This window comes from Lagenorhynchus albirostris, chromosome 15 (assembly GCF_949774975.1).
Source record: "Lagenorhynchus albirostris chromosome 15, mLagAlb1.1, whole genome shotgun sequence".
Lineage (NCBI taxonomy): Eukaryota > Metazoa > Chordata > Mammalia > Artiodactyla > Delphinidae > Lagenorhynchus > Lagenorhynchus albirostris.
This window is the reverse complement of record NC_083109.1, coordinates 86,774,691-86,792,167: the sequence shown is the minus strand read 5'-3', so window position 1 is coordinate 86,792,167 and position 17,477 is coordinate 86,774,691. Positions and strand designations below refer to the sequence as shown.

Below are 17,477 nucleotides of genomic sequence, written 5' to 3'. Positions count from 1 at the left end.
GGAAGCCAGTCCAGAGCACTGCCCGAGGTCCCCCACCGCTGCCTCCTACCTGCTCTCCAGGACGGAGGGTGACGAAGTGGTGGCCTGTCCCTGCAGAGTGGCCGTGAGCCCAGGGGTCGGGGAGGGACACCCCTGAGCCGCTTAACCCTGCCGGCCAGGGCTGTGCACAGGTGGCTGGGGGGCACGCGGGAGTCCCCATCAGGCCCTGACGCTCACGGCCGTCTGGGCAGGAGGCCGGGCCCTGTGGATGGGGTAGCTGGCCTGGTGGGTCTGGGACGCCAAGGGACAGGCCTGAACGGGCTTCCGCCGGCTGCCTCGTCCGCCTTCGGAAGTTGGGGGCACGGCCGGCGCGGGGCGGGGGGCCGCAGGCTAGGCCACGGTCTGGCGGCTGAAGAGGTCAAGGGTGAGGGCGCTGAGGAAGGCGGGGATGCTGTCCTGCCGCAGCAGGTGCAGCTCGATGAGCTCCTGCACCGTCCGAGAGAACTCCGTCTCCAGCAGTTGCATCTTCGTGCCCGAGGGTCCCGCGGCCTGCCGGGTGGGCGGGAGACACAGGAGATGCCGTTAGCAGGTGGGCCCTGGGCGGGTCGCCCCACTCAATCCCCCGTCGCCCCAGGCTCCAGACGCGGACGGGCCGTCTGCCCAAGTCCAGGCACGTCCCCCCAGGCGAGGCTGTTTCTCGGGCCTCCTGGGTGGTGGGTCTCACCCACGCTTCTGGAACCTAGAAGCCAGGACGGGGGTGTGCACGCCAGCTCACCAGCTCCTCCGGGTCCGTCCACCCTCAGACCCGAGCCCTTGTGAGGACGCTCCGTGCCGGGCGTGAGGGCCCTGTGACAGCCACGAGGCTGCAGGCGCCCTGAGGCGGGTCTCACGCTGCCCCGTGCGCCAGGGGACGGCCGAGGGGCCGCTGTGTCAGGGCCTCTCACCCACTGCCCTCGGGCGCTGCTGGGGGGTGGACAGAGGCCCGAAGGTGCCCAAACACTTGGGCAGGGCTCACGGGGAAGCCCCCTCCCTTCCTCGGGCAGGCCTGCGGCAGCTCTCACACCCTAGATGGTGCCCCGACATGGGCCTCACCTGCCAGCAAGCCCATCCCAGGTGAGTTAGGACCCCCGGGGTCTGCCTGCTGGGGGCGCAGGCCTGGGGAGAGGCCGTCGTACACCAGACAGAAGCCTGTGGCCTGCGACCCTGTCCAGCAAGGCAGTGGTGCTGACGGGGCAGCTCAGGGGAGTCAGGAGGCGAGCCGGGTAGCGGCCACCGTGGGCCAGTCCCCCACTTGCGGAACGACCACCTGCCCACCCTGCCCATCCGGCCCAGTCAGCTCCACCCCTGATGAAGGCCACCGCTCCACTTGGGGAATCCCAGGCTGGAAGGGACACACCCGGTGACACGTACACGCCCCATGGGAGAGCCCCCTCCTTTCCCAGGCAGCCGACTAGGAAAGGCTTCTTCCCACCGACCCCCAAACTCGCCTGCCAGCCGGAACCCCGGCTCCGCCTTGGCGGGCGCCCGCTGCACCAAGATTCCTGTTAACGGCCACCAGGAAGTGGAGCAGCGCCGCCTGCGGCCCACCCACGCGGCGGCCCAGGCTCGGGGGAAGGTGGACACGCTCCTCCCGGCCCACGGAGACCCCGAGAAACGGCCCCCGCCAAGACACGCGTCTGAGAAACGACTCGTGTGCAGGGCCCACCGGCAGCTCTGACAACTCAGCAGGAGGAAGACAAATGACCCGGTTAAAAAGCGGGTGAACAACCCGAATGGGCCTTTTCCCCAAGGATACAGACAATTTCCCCAAGGATACAGACAATTTCCCCAAGGATCCAGACGAATGGTCCCACCACCTCCTGTCCTCAGGGAAGCGCAAGTGGAGCCCACGGTGAGACCCGCCTCAGGCCGGGAGGACAGCGGTAACCCAGGCGACACGGTGCTGCGAAGGACGCGGGGAAGCAGGAAGCGGGCACGGCGGGCGCTGTGCAAACAGCCTGCGGCTCCTCGCGAGTGAGCCACGTGACCCGGCAATTCCACTCCTGGGTACGTGCCCAGGAGAAGTGAAAACACACAGAACTGGCCCAGGAACGTTCACGGCAGCAACATTCAACGTAAGTCAAAACGCAGAAACCGCCACCGCCAGGCGAGCAGGTACGTGCAGTGCAGCCACGGAAGGAGCGACGCTCTGTACACACGACACCACGGACGGCCCTCGAGAGCACACGCCAGGCCAGACCCCGTCGGTGTGACTCCACTCGCTCTGGCGAGCGCCACAGCAGGCAAAGCCGCCCAGACGGGGGCTGGGACGGGGGTCGGGGAGGGAGAAGGGGAGCGACTGCCGGTGGGCACGGGCCTTCTCTGTGGCGGATGAAAACCCTCCAGCGTCAGGTGTGGATCACCTGACTAAAGGCTCCCTTCTGCCCAGCAGCCCGAGGGTGATCCCCCCGGCAGGCCCAGCAGGCAGGAGGAGGCCTGACGGTGCAGGCCTGGATGTGCCACGGAGGGGGGCCCTCCGGGACCCCAGGGAAGGAGCGGGGGCATCTCTGCATCAGCCTGCCCCTGCCCTCCGACCCACGACCCTTCCGAGCGGCCCTGGCGCTCCCGGTGCTGCGGCCATCTTGGCTGTGTGCCGTCTCACTCGGCCCCGGCCCCCCCGCGGGCGGCCGGCCCTGCTCCGTTGCCCGTTAACACGTTTAGCCTTGTCATAGTGGTTCAACACAGACCATTTTCAAACAAAAATAAGAGAAACCACTCTGACCTTTACCAAGAAAATCCTTTAATTTCTGCCTTCTGCTCTTGATTCTGAGTATTTTTCCCTAAATGTCAGAGGGGCCGGTTGTCAGCTGTCGGCTCAGCACAGGCTGGGTGGGGGGGTTAGGGGGTGGAGGGAGTCGGGGGCCCGAAAGGGCAGCCGAGTCTCCTGGCTGTGCAGTGGTTAGGGGCAACCCCGGCCCGTCCTCCTCCGCCCAACCTGGCCCTCCCTCAGCCCCCTGCTCCCCCGAGAGGCGGCCTTCCGCTCCGACTTAAACTGGGGGTCCTCTGGGCGCCTCCCCAGGCCCCTGCAGGCTCTGCATGTGGGTCAGACGCGCCTCGCGGTGTCTGCACCGGGGCTGCCACTCCCGCCGAGCAGGCCTGGCTCAACCCTGACCAACGGGGAGCTGTCTGGGACGCCCTGTCTGCCCGTGGGCATCGCCCGGTGCTCACCCCGCTGCCGGGCAGTTCTGGGCACCCGGCCGCCCTCAAGACCCAGAAGCAGGGCTCAGTGCTTCTCTCTCATCTCGACCCACGTCCAGGCAACCCCCCACGGCTCCCGGCTGCTCCCCTGACGTGCCCGGGGCCGGGTTCCGGTTCTGTGGACCTGCCGTGTTCCCAGGACGTGTCCATCAGCCTGCGTTCAACGCTACCTGGTCCCCAGGTACCTTGTACGGCACTCTAATTAGGAGCTGTTCACTTAAAACCAGAGCGCAGTTTTTAAAAAAGCAAACGGCCCAGTAAGATGTGCTGACCATGCTGGGCGGCAGGGGTCAGGCGTGCAATAAAAGCGCCCGGCTTGAGGGACACGTGGGACCAGGTCAGCCCAGGCCAGGGCGTGTCCCGGCCTCAGGCCCAGCCCGCTGCCTGCCCTCCGAGGTGACCGGACGCAGCAGACACTGGCTGCTCTCTGCCTGGGGAGGGTGAGGATCCTGCCTGGATTAGCCACGAGGAAATCAAAGCATCCCCGTCTTCAGAACAGAGTCAGGGCTTCTCAAGCCGGGAATCTAACACGTCCCAAGTGCTTTCACGCGCTCACGGGCTGACCTGGGGAGGGCAGCTTGCCCCGGCCGGCCAGCGTCCTCTTGAAATTTCTGCGCTCGAGAACGCCCTGGAGCCGGCACTGGGGGTGCCCCTCGGGCGCCCGCCGTCCCCCGCGCAGCACAGCCGCCCTCCGGGGCATCGGAACAGGAGCGCGGCTTGGGGAGCTCGCGGGGCTAAGATGAAAGGTGGTTCATGACGGTTTTCTGAATTCTCCGGGGTCTTACTATGACTGCACATACTTGTAATCAGTAAAAACAGTATCTAAATTATACCCACGAGGCCTGACAGCTTTGAGAATGGGCAAATACACACGGCGTCCCTGCTACAGGCACGTGCCGACGTGTGGCTTCACCAGCTCCCAGGCCGGGGCCCGAGCGGGGCCCGCGGTGGGGACACACGGTGTCTGGGACCGGGGCTCGTGGGACGCCCTGCCACGGTGCCGTCACCACCTGTCGGCCTCCAGGGCTGGGGTGAGCTTCGCGGGGATTGGGGGTGGACACCTGGCTGGCTTCCTCCCCAGATCCTCCCTGCCCGTGGGAGGGCACCCCCGGGGGTGCTCCCGCCCGCCCCCCGTGTCCTGGGCTGCGAGTGACACCCAGCATGGTGGCCGGCGGCCTGTAGACGCTGCGGAAGTCTCTGCGCCGCCTGCCCACCCGTGCTCCTCGGAGAGATGCGCGCACAGCCCCCCTGGCTCCCTGAGAGTCCGGCCCCGTGGAGCCCTTCTCGCCGGCCACGAGGACGAGCTCTCCCGGCCCACTCGGGCTGCTCTCTCCCCGCCTGGTGCCTCGGGGCCCCTGTCCCAGCCGCTGTGGGCCCGCCGCCGCCGCATCCCTGTCACCCCCAAAGCCTGGTCAGCCTCCCACTCCGAGAGCAGATGCCTCCGTACCCCCGCGAGGCCGGCCAGGCGTGGCTCCCAGACCAGGGGCGACTGGGGGCGGCCGCTGCGCTCTGCGTCCCCGGAGCCCAGGGCAGGCGGCCCTGGGAGGCCCAGGCAGACGCTGATGCGTGCGAACAAGCAAGGGACACGGTGGCAAGTGGGTCAGGACAACTTGGCCAGAAGCTGAGAGCGCTGTCCCGGCACGAAGTTCCAGGGAACGGAAGCTGGCAAAAAAGCATGTCCAGCGAAATAGCTCACCCAATTATCCCGCTTAATTGTACTGAAAAAGCATCTAAATACTGCATGTTCTAATTATACCAGTGCTACTGGAATTCACCGTCCCCAGCTAGGGGTGACCTTTCCCAAGAGTGATTGTGGGGGGCAAGGCCGGGCACCCCAACAGTTGCAGATCCGTCTCAAACCCACAATTATTATTATTATTATTCTTCTATTTATACAGCCCTCCATCTTCCTAGAGGCTCCGTTTTAGATCCACACGCAGCTGTTCCTGCAGCCTCACGAGGGGGGAGGGCACACACGGGGCATCGAGGCCCCGAGCGGTCACTTCCAGGAACGCTGCCCCTCACAGGTGGGCACCCGAGGCCTCCTTCCAGGAGGTTCCTGGGGGCAGAGGCCCGTGGACAGGGGAGGTGCGAGTGGGGGTGGGCACCACAGAGCCAACCGCCTCCTCCCCACGTTCTCGGGGGCAGGGGCCAGAGAGGACCCAAAGGCCCGGCTCCCCCGACCCTGGGCCCGCCGCCCCCCTGGGCCCCCGCCTCCTCCGTCAAGTGGGCTGGGCCACGTGTCCCCCTCCAGCCCTCATCCAGGAAGCCTGCCCCTCCTCGCTCCCCATCGAGACAAGTCACACAGCCTCGGAGTAATTTTGTGGAGCCCACGGGGGCCGCGGAATCATGTGAAGAGCGATGTGGCTGCAGGACCGGCAGCGACGGAGTCAGGAGCTGGGCTCACCGCCGGCTGCTCTCCTGTCTGCTGTGTGACTGGCCACATCACTTCGCCTCTCGGAGCTGGACTTTCCTCAATTTAAGGGGGACGCGTGCCTGTGTTCCCACCCCAGACGGCTGCTGGCGGGCTCAGATGGTAACACCTGTCAAAACGCTCGGCAGGCACCTGCCTGAAACAACCGGAAAAATGAGACACAAACACGCAACAGTGCTTTCAAGTCCTGGGACACGTGGGAATGAGGGGCACAGTCCCGGGAGACGGGAAGCAAGCCCTGTGACGGCCCCATTCACCCCTCAAGAGACTTTCTGGGCACACTGAGGGAGAGGCCCAGGCAGAGCCGGTGGACTCTCTGAGCTGAGAGTCTGGGGAGACCCAGCTGGCCAGAGGGTGCAGGACAGAGTGCCTGACAGGAGAGCCACGCCTGGAGGAAGCACTGAGCAGAGGATGCCCAAGCACTCAGCAGGGTACTGGTCAGCACACAAGGAAGAAACCACCTGAGACCACGGGGGTCAGAGCAAACACCACCCCCGCAGGAGAAGCTCACACGGCTGGAGCAGCGCCTACCCTCAGCAGCCACCCCAGAGAACCCCACCGTCACAGGGCACAGGAGGGTCTCCCCTCCACGTGAGCACAGTCACCCTCAACTACATGCTGCTCTGGTCCTGCTCAAAATTTTTTTTTTTTTTTTGCCACACCTGTCAGCATGTGGGATCTTAGCTCCCCAATCAGGGATCGAAGTTGCGCCCCCTGCAGTGGAAGCACAGTCTTAACCACTGGACCGCCGGGGAAGTCCCTGGCTCACAACTCTTAAACTGAGACTGAAAGAATCTGCTTCCAAGTAAGTAACACCCCTGAACAAAGTTTGGGAGCTGTCACAGGAAGACAAAAACACCCAGCCCCCAACGGGAAGAAATTCACCGCGCCTGGCACCCATCAACGATGATGAGCGCGCAAACGTCAGGGGAATATGATTCCCAGGGAAGAGAAAAAGCAATCGACTGAAACGGATCCAGACCTGATACTGATGCTAGAACCAGCAGATGACATTAAATCAGCTATTACAACTTTATTCCAGGTGCTCAGAAAGTTGAAGATGTAAAAGATACAGAAAACACTAAATTGAACTTGTAAAGGTGAAGACGACAGTGTATGAGATGAAAAGTGTCCTGGGTGGGATTAACGGCAGATCGGAGGTTGGGGAAAAAAGTTTAGTGAACCTGAAAACAGAAACAGAAACCGTTCAATGAAAGAGAGAGGAGAAAAGAATGAAAGAGAAAGAACCACACACACCAGAGCGAGCCTTGGGGCCCTCGAGGGACACGCCACACGTGCACCTGAGCCCCCGGAGAGGCCGAGACGCGCGTGCAGGCGGCTTCCGAGACGGCCCCCAGTGACCCTGCCTCCCGGCACTGGCATGCCGCGCGACCCGCTATCCTCGAGTTTGATGGACTCTGAGTAAAAAATACGGCACAAATGATGGGGCGTCACTTGTGAGGTGGTGTCACAGTGGACGGTGACTGACCTGCTCTCACTCTCTGCTTCTTGCCTCTGATGAAGCAGGAACCAGAGAAGCCATGACCCGTCCACATGACGAGGAACGAACTGAGCTCTGCCCACACCCACGTGAGTGAACTCAGGGGCTGATCCTCTCCTGGTAGGGACGGGAGGTGACCGCAGCCTGCGAGAGGCTCTGAGGAGGGGGCCGGCTAAGTGCACTCAACTCCTGGCCTTTGGAAACTGAGCGACTCAGTCTGGGGATAATCTGTTATTCAGTGACGGATGACCAATACAGGAGGACAGAAAAAACACCTGGAAAAAAGAACAGCCCAAAACATTTGAATGGACGAAAACTAAACTGGCAGCTCCAACAAGTTCAATGAATCCCAAGCACAGAAAAATAAATGAAGAAAATGACACCAAAGTACATGGTAATGAAACCACCCAAAATCAATAATGAACATTTTTAAAGCAGCCAGAGAAAAACAGACACGTGACCACAGAACAAAGAGGGGCTGAAAGCAGATTCCTCGCGGGGAACAGGGAAGCCAGGTGGCCGTGGGACAGTGTCTGTAAAGCACAGAAACGACAAACGAAACCCAGTCAACCCAGAATCGCACCCGGTGAAAATGACACGTGGGACCGGAAGAACCCTATTATCGCCAGCTGACTGACACTACAAGAAATGCTGAAGGAAGCCCTTCGCAGAGAAGGAAGATGAAGGTGGAAATGCGCGTGTACACGGGAAGAACGCAGAACGCCTCATTCCTTCAACGCACAAGGAGTGGAAGCTGTATATGAAGTACATGAAAAAACTTAAAGTGTCTTTTAAATACCTCTGAAAGGCGACGGACTATTTAAACAAGAACAGCAGCAGTTTACTGTGAGGTTTACAACATGTGTAGAAGTAAAATGTATTTCAAGGAGTTGAATAAGGCAGGAAGGAGGCAACTGGAAGGTTTATGCGTGTAGCACGAGAACTCCAAGGTTCTTAGAGTCAACGTGCAGCGATATTATGTCGCTTGAAGTTGACTGTGGTAAGATGTACACTGTAAGTCCTAAAGCAGTCTGTAAAGCACCAAGATAAAGTTACAGTTAACAAGGCAAAAAAGGAGATATATGAATTTGTACAAATTATTCAGTTAATCCAGGAGAAGGCAGAAAAAGAGGAACGAAGCATAGGACCCACTGAAAACAAATAATGAGATGTGGGCGTAAACCTAATCAGAGCAGTAATCACCTTAAATGTAAACGGTCTAAAGACACCAGTAAAAAGGGAGAGACTGTCAGACTGGAAAGACTTGCAAGGCTTAATTATATGAGGCTCACAAAAAGTAAAAATACGGGGCTTCCCTGGTGGCGCAGTGGTTGAGAGTCCGCCTGCCGATGCAGGGGACACGGGTTCGTGCCCCGGTCCGGGAGGATCCCACATGCCACGGAGCGGCTGGGCCCGTGAGCCATGGCCGCTGAGCCTGCGCATCCGGAGCCTGTGCTCCGCAACGGCAGAGGCCACAACAGTGAGAGGCCCGCGTACCGCAAAACGACAACAACAAAAAGTAAAAATATGAAAAAGATAAACCACACTAACGGAAGCCAAATGCTGCGGTGACCATGTTGACACCAAACAACTTAGATTTCAGAGCAGAGAACATCATCAGGGAAAAAGGCCATTTCAGAACAACAAAGGGATTAATCTACACACAAAATAAAGACCAACAGAAATGCAAGAAGGAATAGACAAATCTGTAATTATAGTCAGAGATCTCAACACCTCTCTGTCTACTGAGAGAAAAGGAAGATAGAAAACGGGCAAAGATATAGAAGATTTGACGATACTATAAAAAAAACCTGACCTCACATTTATGGCATACTCTAGAATACAAATTATTTCCGAGTATATTTATTTAGACAGACCACATTCTGGACCTTAAAACAAATTTCAGGAAATTTAAAAGGATTTATTTCATGCAAACTATGTTCTCTGACCACAATGAAATTAAATCATCAAGTAATAACAGAAAGCTATCTGGAAATTTTCAAAATATATGGAAACTTAATAATATACTTCTAAGTAACCTATGGGTCAAGGAAAAAAATCAAAAGGGAAATTCGCACTTTTAAACCGAATGACGATAAAAATAAAATGTCAGAATTTGTGGAATGCTGGTAAAACAGAGCTTGGGGGAGAATGTGTAGCACTAAGTGTCTACATTAGAGAAGAAGACTTCAGCTTCGACCTTGAGGACTTCCCAGGCGGCCCAGTGGTTAGGGCTCCGTGCGTCTGCTGCAGGGGGCACGGGTTCAATCCCCGGTCAGGGAACTAAGACACGTGCCGCGGCCAAAATTAAACAAATAAATACACAAATAAGAAACTAAAATAAAAAGGGCAAAGTACACCCAGAGTAAGCAGAAGAAAGGAAATAAAAGATCAAAACAGAAACCACTGAAATAGAAAAGCATTAGAAAAAAATGAAACCAAAAGTGATTTTCTCCAGAAGATTAATAAAATTGATAAACTGGTCAGATTAATCAGGAATAAAAGAAAACACAAATTACTAGTATCATGAATAAGAGAGGTGACAGCACTACGAATTCTATGGATGTTAAAAGGGTAGTAAGGGAACATTATGAACAACTTTTTGCCAATAAACCTGACAACTTAAATAAAATGGAAAAATTCTTTGAAAGACACCAAAACTACCAAAGTTCACTACAAAGGAAAGAGATAACCTGAATAGTCCTACGTCTATTAAAGGAATTGAGTTTGCAGTGAAAACCTTCTCACAGAGGAATCTCCAAGGCTGGCTGGCTTTCCTGGTGAATTCTATCAAACGTTTAAGGAATAAATAAATACCAGCTCTACATAAATCGTTTAGGAAAATGGAAGAGGAGGAATGCTCTCCAACCCATTCTATGAGACAAGCATCACCATGATGCCACGATCAGACAATAACAGCACAAGGAAAACAAATACAGTCCAATAATCCTCAGGAGTAAGATGCAAAAATTCTAAACAAAACAGTAAGCAAACGCATGTCCAATAACATGCAAAAAAGGTAATACAAGAGGGTTCTGTCCCAGGAATGCAAGGCTGGTTTACCATTAGAAAAAGTAATTCAACATATAAACAAAGTAAAGAAGAAAACCCACAATATCTCAATAGATGCAGAGAAAGGACTTGACCAAACCCAACATGCACACCTCAAAAAATTCCTCAGCAGATGAGGATCAGACCAGAACTTCCTCAGCCTGATAAAGGACGTCTCTGACCAGCCCACAGGTGACAGCACACTCAGTGGCTTCAGACTGAATGAGTCCCTTCAGGTTGAACTTGGGACAAGAATGTTCACTCTCACCACTTCTACTCAACACTGTTCTGCAGGTTCTAGCCAGGGAAATAAGGCAAGAAAAAGAAATACATTAAAAAGCTACTAGAACTAATATGTGAGGTCAGCAAGGTTGCAAAATAAAAGGTCAATTTTACAGGGCTTCCCTGGTGGCGCAGTGGTTGAGAGTCTGCCTGCCGATGCAGGGGACGCAGGTTCGTGTCCTGGTCCGGGAAGATCCCACATGCCGCGGAGCGGCTGGGCCCGTGAGCCATGGCCGCTGAGCCTGCGCGTCCGGAGCCTGTGCTCCACAACGGGAGAGGCCACAACAGTGAGAGGCCCGCGTACCGCAAAAAAAAAAAAAAAAAAAAAAAAAGGTCAATTTTACAAAAAAGAACTATTTTTATATGCTAGCAACAAAAAGAAATTAAAAGTAAAAAACAATTCATGATTGCATCAAAAACATGAAAAACTTAGGGATAAACTGGACAAAAGACGTGAGACACCTGTGCCCTGGAAACGAGAGGACAGCGTGGAGAGGGAAGCTGTTCGCAGCTTGGAAGACTCAATATTGTCAAGAAGGCAACTCTCCCCACGTGATCTACAGCTTCAGTGCAGCCCTAGTCAAACCTCAGCAGGCTTCCAGCGTAGGACTTGACAAGCTGGGTCTAAAATCAATACGGAAGTGCCGAGAACCCAGAGCTCCCCAAACCTTGAAGAACAAAACTGGAGGCCGAGACTGTGACTTCAGGGTGGCAGTGCAGGGAGGGGCGGCACAGAGACGCCCGCCGCCCGGCCTCCGCCGACACCCCCCTCCAGTCCTGCTGCTGGACGTGGCCTCCCCTCTCCCAGCCACGAACCCGTGCTGCCCCCCGAGCCCGGCTCGAGCCTCCCCGACACCTCTGCACGACCGTGACAGCTGGGCGATGCTCTCCAGTCTTCACGCTGGGCTGCACAAGCACCTGCAGCACAGACGTCCAATACGATGACCCAGCAGCCACGGGTCTCCCTCCATCGACGGAGCGGCTTGGGCGGGAGTGGGGTTCTCTCCTCTTTCACTCAAGTCGCCTCCCTTTGCTGCTACTGCTGGACACGGGTACACGGACGGCGGGACCCAGGCCTGGCAGTCAGGAGCGGCGGTCTCGGGCACACCCGCTGCGGCCCCCTCGTTTCGGGCAGGTGACGGTCTGTGGGAGCCTGCTCAGTCCGCGTCGGGTCCGCCGTCCCTGCTGGGGGCCGCAGGTGCGCCCGGTGACGTCCAGGGGCCTCAGCCCGCGCACGTGCGTCGCTAGTCTGTGCCAACCGTCCCTCGCCCCCCAGCACCGGATCATGTGCACACTGCCTTGTTTTTCATCTTTGGCTGAAGATCTGATCTTGGAACGGAATTTTCTTTTTTCCTTTTTAATTACTACTTGGTAACATCACCAAGCTGTGAGTTTATGGCTTTGTAGATCTTGTGTTTTTGACACTAATTACTCACAAAGGGTGTTTAAGCTCCATTTCAACTCTGCAACTGCCACGCCGGTAATAAAATAAGAGGAAGCGGCGACAGATTTCAGCCCTTCCCACCTGAGCCCTGGGCTTCCGTGTAGCTGCGGTCCTGCGGCCCCGCGGCCCTGAGGCTCCAGCGCGGGAGGCTGGAGGCGGATTCGTCCGGGATTCCAGCCCCAGCCTTCCCCGCTCAGGGCCTGGCTCTGCTCTCCACTCTGGAGCTAAATCACACTGGTGCTCGAAGCAGGACAGGAACCAGAGGTGGACTTTCCCCACAGGATCCTGAGGCTCTGCACTCGTGGGGTGCCCAATCTCTGCCCCAGGGCAGCCCTGCCCCCTTCCTCGGGGCTCCCTGGCCCACACGGCCCCTCGGCCAGTCCTCAGACCCTTACTGGGCATCCACCGCCGCAGCTGCAGACCTCTGACCCCCCGTGTTCCCCTGCTCGCCATGCAGAGGGGAGCAGAGTCGCGAGCCTGGAGGGCAGGGCGCGGGGTGTGAGGGTTAAAAGGCCGTGGCCACCTCTGTCCTCCCCTCAGTATGGAAGCTGACTTGGGCGCCAGAATGAGTTTGTTTGGACCCTAAGCTGGAGGCTGGGCTCAGGTCTGCAGGGGTGCCTGGATGGCACTGGGCTTGCAGTCGCTGCTCCTGGAGCAAACGCAGGCTCCCAGGAGCCCCCAGGTGGCAGGGCGCCTGGAAGGGTGGACCTGGTCGCTCCATCAGGACCGTGCAGGAACCTCTGGTAACAGCTTGAGACCCACTGCAGCCAGGGCCCGGCTGCCCGCTAGCCGCCCACACCCCTGGACAGCCAGCCCGACAAGAAGGTGGTCTCCTCTCTCTTCCTGGTAGAACCCAGAGGTTCTCTGACGGACGATAAATCAGCCCAACAGGATCCCACCCTCCCCTTGTTTTCAAGACCCTGGCAGCGCCCGCCCTGCATGGCACGGCTGGATGTGCCAAAGGGCCCAGGCCAGCCAGGCGGGCCGAGGTCCCCAGTGCCCTTCTGAGGGCTTGGCTCCGTGAGTGGGCAGCTTACCAGCCCGCCCGCCTCTGGCCGTGCCGGGGGCTCCCTTAAACACATTTGGTTAGTCTCGGTTTTATGTTCTTTATTGCAATTCTATTTTAAGATGCAATTAAAACATCTCATTGCTGAAGTGCATGGTTCCTACTGGGCTCTTTTGCTAGCATGGAATCAAAACCAAAGGCAGGTGTGGAGACTCGGGGCGCAGACTCGTTTCTGAGGCAGCGGGTTTGGTCAGGACGGGCCTCCTTGGAGAAAAGGCCGCCGCCCTGGTGAGCCATGTGGGGGCTGAGCTGTCTCCCCCAAGCACGCCCCAAGGCCCGAGACCTCCCTCCACCTCCGTGCCTGCACCCTGTCGCGTCGGGCGGGTCCTCTCCCAGGGGCTCCGGGTCCTCTCCCAGGGGCTCCGGGTCCTCTCCCAGGGGCTCCGTGCTCGTGCCAGGCGGCACGTGCAGTCCCAGGTGACAGCTTCTCACGCTGCCCTGCCCTCCAGCCCCACGAGGCTCGCGACTTCCAGGCAGGTCAGAGCACAGGAGGGGCAGGGGCACCCTCTGCCCTGGCTGGACGGCATCTCACCAAAGCCACCCAGGGAGGCCCACCCCCGAGGGCGCCCACTGGACGAGTCACTGGCACCCAGGCGTCCACCCACGGCTGGGACCCACAGGGTGTCAGGCACAGGACGAGCACCAGCAAGGGACCGCCAGGATCTGGGGGCGTCTGAACCGAGGGCTCCCCCCAGAGAAGCAGCCGGCAGCAAAGGGCTCGCGCTCCCCCAGGCCCCGTCCGGCCTCAGGCCTCAGGCAGGAGGTGCTGCGTGCGCACCTGCATTCACCCGAGGACCCCCTGCCCCGCCCCCGCTGCAGACAATGAGAGCAAAAGGGAGGAAGCGCTTCATTCTCTGCACGAAATGCTCCGACGGATGCAATTTGCGTGTGCAGATCGTGGGAAGTGCATCTTCCGTTCCATCAGCACCTCACCCTACACGAGGGTGCTCTTCGCTTTCAGACCTGTTTCACGGGGCCTGAATCATCACGGGATTTTCTTCATCTTGCAATAGGAGGGTTATGTCCTGCTGACAGCTCTGCATTTTCATTGACCGCATTCATTTAAAAAAAGAAATTTCAAAACATACTCTGCAGTTGATTTGCTCCCTGGACCCAGGAATAGAATACAAATAATCTCCTCACTTCTTGCAGGTATCTTCCTGTGATTTAATCTTGGAAATGATTTTTTAAAGGACTGTAACATTCACATCTGACCTGGGAAAGGGAAATTGCTCTCTTTGGAGGGTGTGAAGACCGCGTTTCTTTCCCAGCTTCGCCGGCCTTTTCTGTCGAGTAAGCACCAACTCCCCCTCAGGACACAGGACACATCCTCACGTGCTGGTGTCGGTGGCGGCAACAGCAGAGACTGGTGGCAGCGACCAGAGGGCGTGGCGGTTTAGGGGACCCTGCAGAGCTGGTCCTTGAGGAAGGTTCAGAGAGCCCCAGGCATCAGACTCCCTGACCAACACGGCGAGTGGCTGCCCGCACAAAGCACACTGGAGGGATCCGGACCCTGATGCCGAGTCCTGGGCTGCGTGGAGCCCGTCCCCGCCCAAGGGCAGGACGGCGCAGCCTCAGAATCTGCTCCCAGGACAGACCCCCGGGAACATCGTGTGACAGCGATGGAGAGGGGGGGCCACACGGGACCCCTGCTGCGGGCCCGGGGCCTGACGTGACGCGTCCTCGGTAAACGTTCAGACGCACGAATCCTCGGCTCCCGCCCCTCGCCTGGGGTCAGCGCCAGGCTCTGGGCCCCCGCTGGGGCAGGCTGAGGTCCCCGGGACTCTCGCTTTCCGTCCCCCATGTAGCTGTCCGTCTCCCAACTGCCGGGCCGATCGGCCTCACCGGGAGTAACAGTTTAACCAGACACCGACCGGCGCTTTCTGAGCGCACCAGGGACAACGCTGGGTTTCAGTCAACCGCGGGGAACCCCGGGGGCAGCTGCTCATCGTGAGCAGGGAGGGGTCAGGACATGCTGGCAGGGGTGGGGTGGGGCTGGAGGGACCCGGACGGCAACGGGCCTCTGATGGAGGGGCTCTGCAGCTGGCCTTTTGCCGATGCCCCACACACAACCCGCCACCTTCGCCCGCGTGAGCAGATGACCGTTGCCGTCGTGCCCTCCGCACGCACCTTTCTCACGCCGGCTGCGGCCCAGCGCGTGTCAGGGGTCGGGGCCTGGCCCAGCCTGGTGGTCGGCGCCTGACCGTCCGCCCCGCCTGCCAGCGTGGAGGCGCCCTGGGTGGTTCGCACGCCCGCACGTGGCTCGTGGGCCGAACCTCACCCCGTGGGTTTTCCTTGATGCACAGCGTTGTTTACAAACGTGAGCCACTGTTACAAATTCAGGGAATTTAGCACAAATATTGGTTGTTTCCAGCTCCTTTGAACCCTGAAACCCTGGGCCCACAGGCCCCACGTGGCCACCCGCTCCTGCGAGGCCGAGGGTCACCACCCACGTGGCCCGTCACACGGCGGAGAGAGGTCTCCTGGGGCTCGGGCCCACCAGGATGGGGAGACCAGGCGAGGGAAGGCTCGTGCGGGGTCGCCGGCCCTACTGCGCATCACAGGCTGGGCCTGCGCTCTGGAGGCAGGACAGCATGAGGGCTGGGCCCACTTGGGAACACGGTCAGGATTCCACGTGATTCTGGCTCAAGCGAGGACAAGGCCAGAGCCTTGGTGGTGACCTTGCTGCCCACGTCCCCGGGGGGTGCCACGCCCCCGTGGCGCAAGTCGGGCCACCCGCAGGGCACTGGCCCAGGCCTCAGGGGGACAGCCAACAGCTCACACTGACTGTGGTACACAAAATAATCCTCACTCTGTACGGACGACGTGTCACCCTAGGAAAACATGACGACAGAAACATCCAACACTCACAATTACGTCAACACGCCGTTTCCTCCGTCCTGTCACAACTGTGTGTGAGCGTGTGCAGTAGACCCACGCCTGTGTACCCGGGCACACACGCAGGCTCACACGCCAGGCAGGCCCGCGTCTGCCCCGCTCAGACGCCCCTGCAGTTGGCGGCATGACCCCGCACAGGAGGGGAAGCCACGCTGACTCGCGTATTTACGCGTCTAAGTGCGTCCGGGCCCTGGACGGCCACCAGGGGAGGGGCTATGTGGGCCGTGCTGAGCTGGTCTCACAGCTGAGAACTGGGGGCAGCTCCTCGGGCAGGACCCTGAGAAGACCCCCGACCTGGGCCTAAAGGGGGACCAAGGACAGATGCGAGTGGATGGGTAGGTCGGGGGGCTCCCGCCTCCCACCTGGGGGGGAAGGCGACCTGGGCTGCCCTCGGATGCACAGGGCTTCCTACGAGGCGCACACGGGGCGCGGCTGACTTCACGACACACCATGAAATGCTGGACAGGAGGCCACCTCCCCTCCAAGAAGGGACAGACACGCTCGGTTAGGAAAATACCGCCTAATTTTCCGTCAGAGTGAGTGACCTTACGGGGGAATCTAATTTCCCGAGCGACCTGGCACAGGGTCTGTCCTAACACGACTCCCGCTGGCCTCGTCTGAGTGGCCTTCCTGGGTCTCGCGCCCGGTTCCAAGGCTCCTGGAGGCTCTGACCCACCCTTCGGATTTCCAGGCCGCTGTCGTTGCTGCCAGGAACTGGGTCGGGGCACGTGGCCATCGCAGCAGAGCCTGGACCTCAGGCCACATGGAGAAGGCTGCTTGTGGAGCCCGTGTCCCGTCTGAGAGGTGCAGGCCCACGGGCCCCCAGTCACGGCTGCGAGGGCCTCACAGGGGTAGACACGTGGGGCGACACCCAGGTCCCTCAGCCTGGCCCAGACAGCCGACATCTGAGAGCGGTCTGGTGATACTATGTGATTTAAAAGCTAATTAAACTGAGTGATATAAAGTATAACAGCCCCAGGTGTTTATTTCCAAAGAGCATTTGGAAGGAAAGGGAGAAAATCTAATAAAAAGCTCCGTGAGGTATCGCATTAGGAAGTAATCAAGTCGCTAAATCACTCGGCGTCCGTGGCGGGGCCACTCCCGGCCCGACCCCTGCGCAAGGCCCTTGGGGGACTTGGAGGCAGTGGGAGCGGAGCTGGGGCTCTGAGCACGCGTGTCCCAGCCGCCTGGAAGTAGTGCCCCCAGAGGCAGGCAGACCCCTCACGGTTCACGCGTGCGCCCGTGGGCAGCCCCCGGATTCAGGGGACAGAGGGTGGGGAGAGGCCTGGTGACGGGCACGACGGTGGCCGGGATCCACCGGACACACACTCACTGAGGTCTTCATTCCGGGCGTGGGGGCCCCCTCAGGATTAGCAGGGGGGCGTGCGGCAGGAGTTCGGGGGACGGAGACACAGACTGCTGCCTGACGGCACGGCCGCCGGGCAGGCCCCGAAACCCGTCGCGTTTGCATGTGCACCGTGACCCTGAGACGTCCCAGAGACAGGCAGCCCGGGACCAGGACGGTTGGAGGGAGCCCCAGCGGCCTCTGGCTGCAGCCCACCCCCTGCCCGCCGCAGTCCCTCCC

At 59.1% G+C, this 17,477-nt stretch overlaps 1 protein-coding gene across 6 annotated transcripts in view; it reads right to left on the bottom strand.

The window, feature by feature from the left end:
• Window positions 1-288: 288 nt before the first annotated feature.
• The window catches only part of MAD1L1 (mitotic arrest deficient 1 like 1), a 312,047-nt gene continuing 294,858 nt past the window's right edge, over window positions 289-17,477 (bottom strand). For all 6 annotated transcript variants that reach the window (XM_060124132.1, XM_060124134.1, XM_060124137.1 and 3 more), the window contains one exon: window positions 289-528. In XM_060124132.1, the coding sequence (XP_059980115.1) occupies window positions 370-528 (159 nt within the window). In that variant the 3' untranslated portion in view covers window positions 289-369. The remainder of the gene's footprint in view (window positions 529-17,477) is intronic.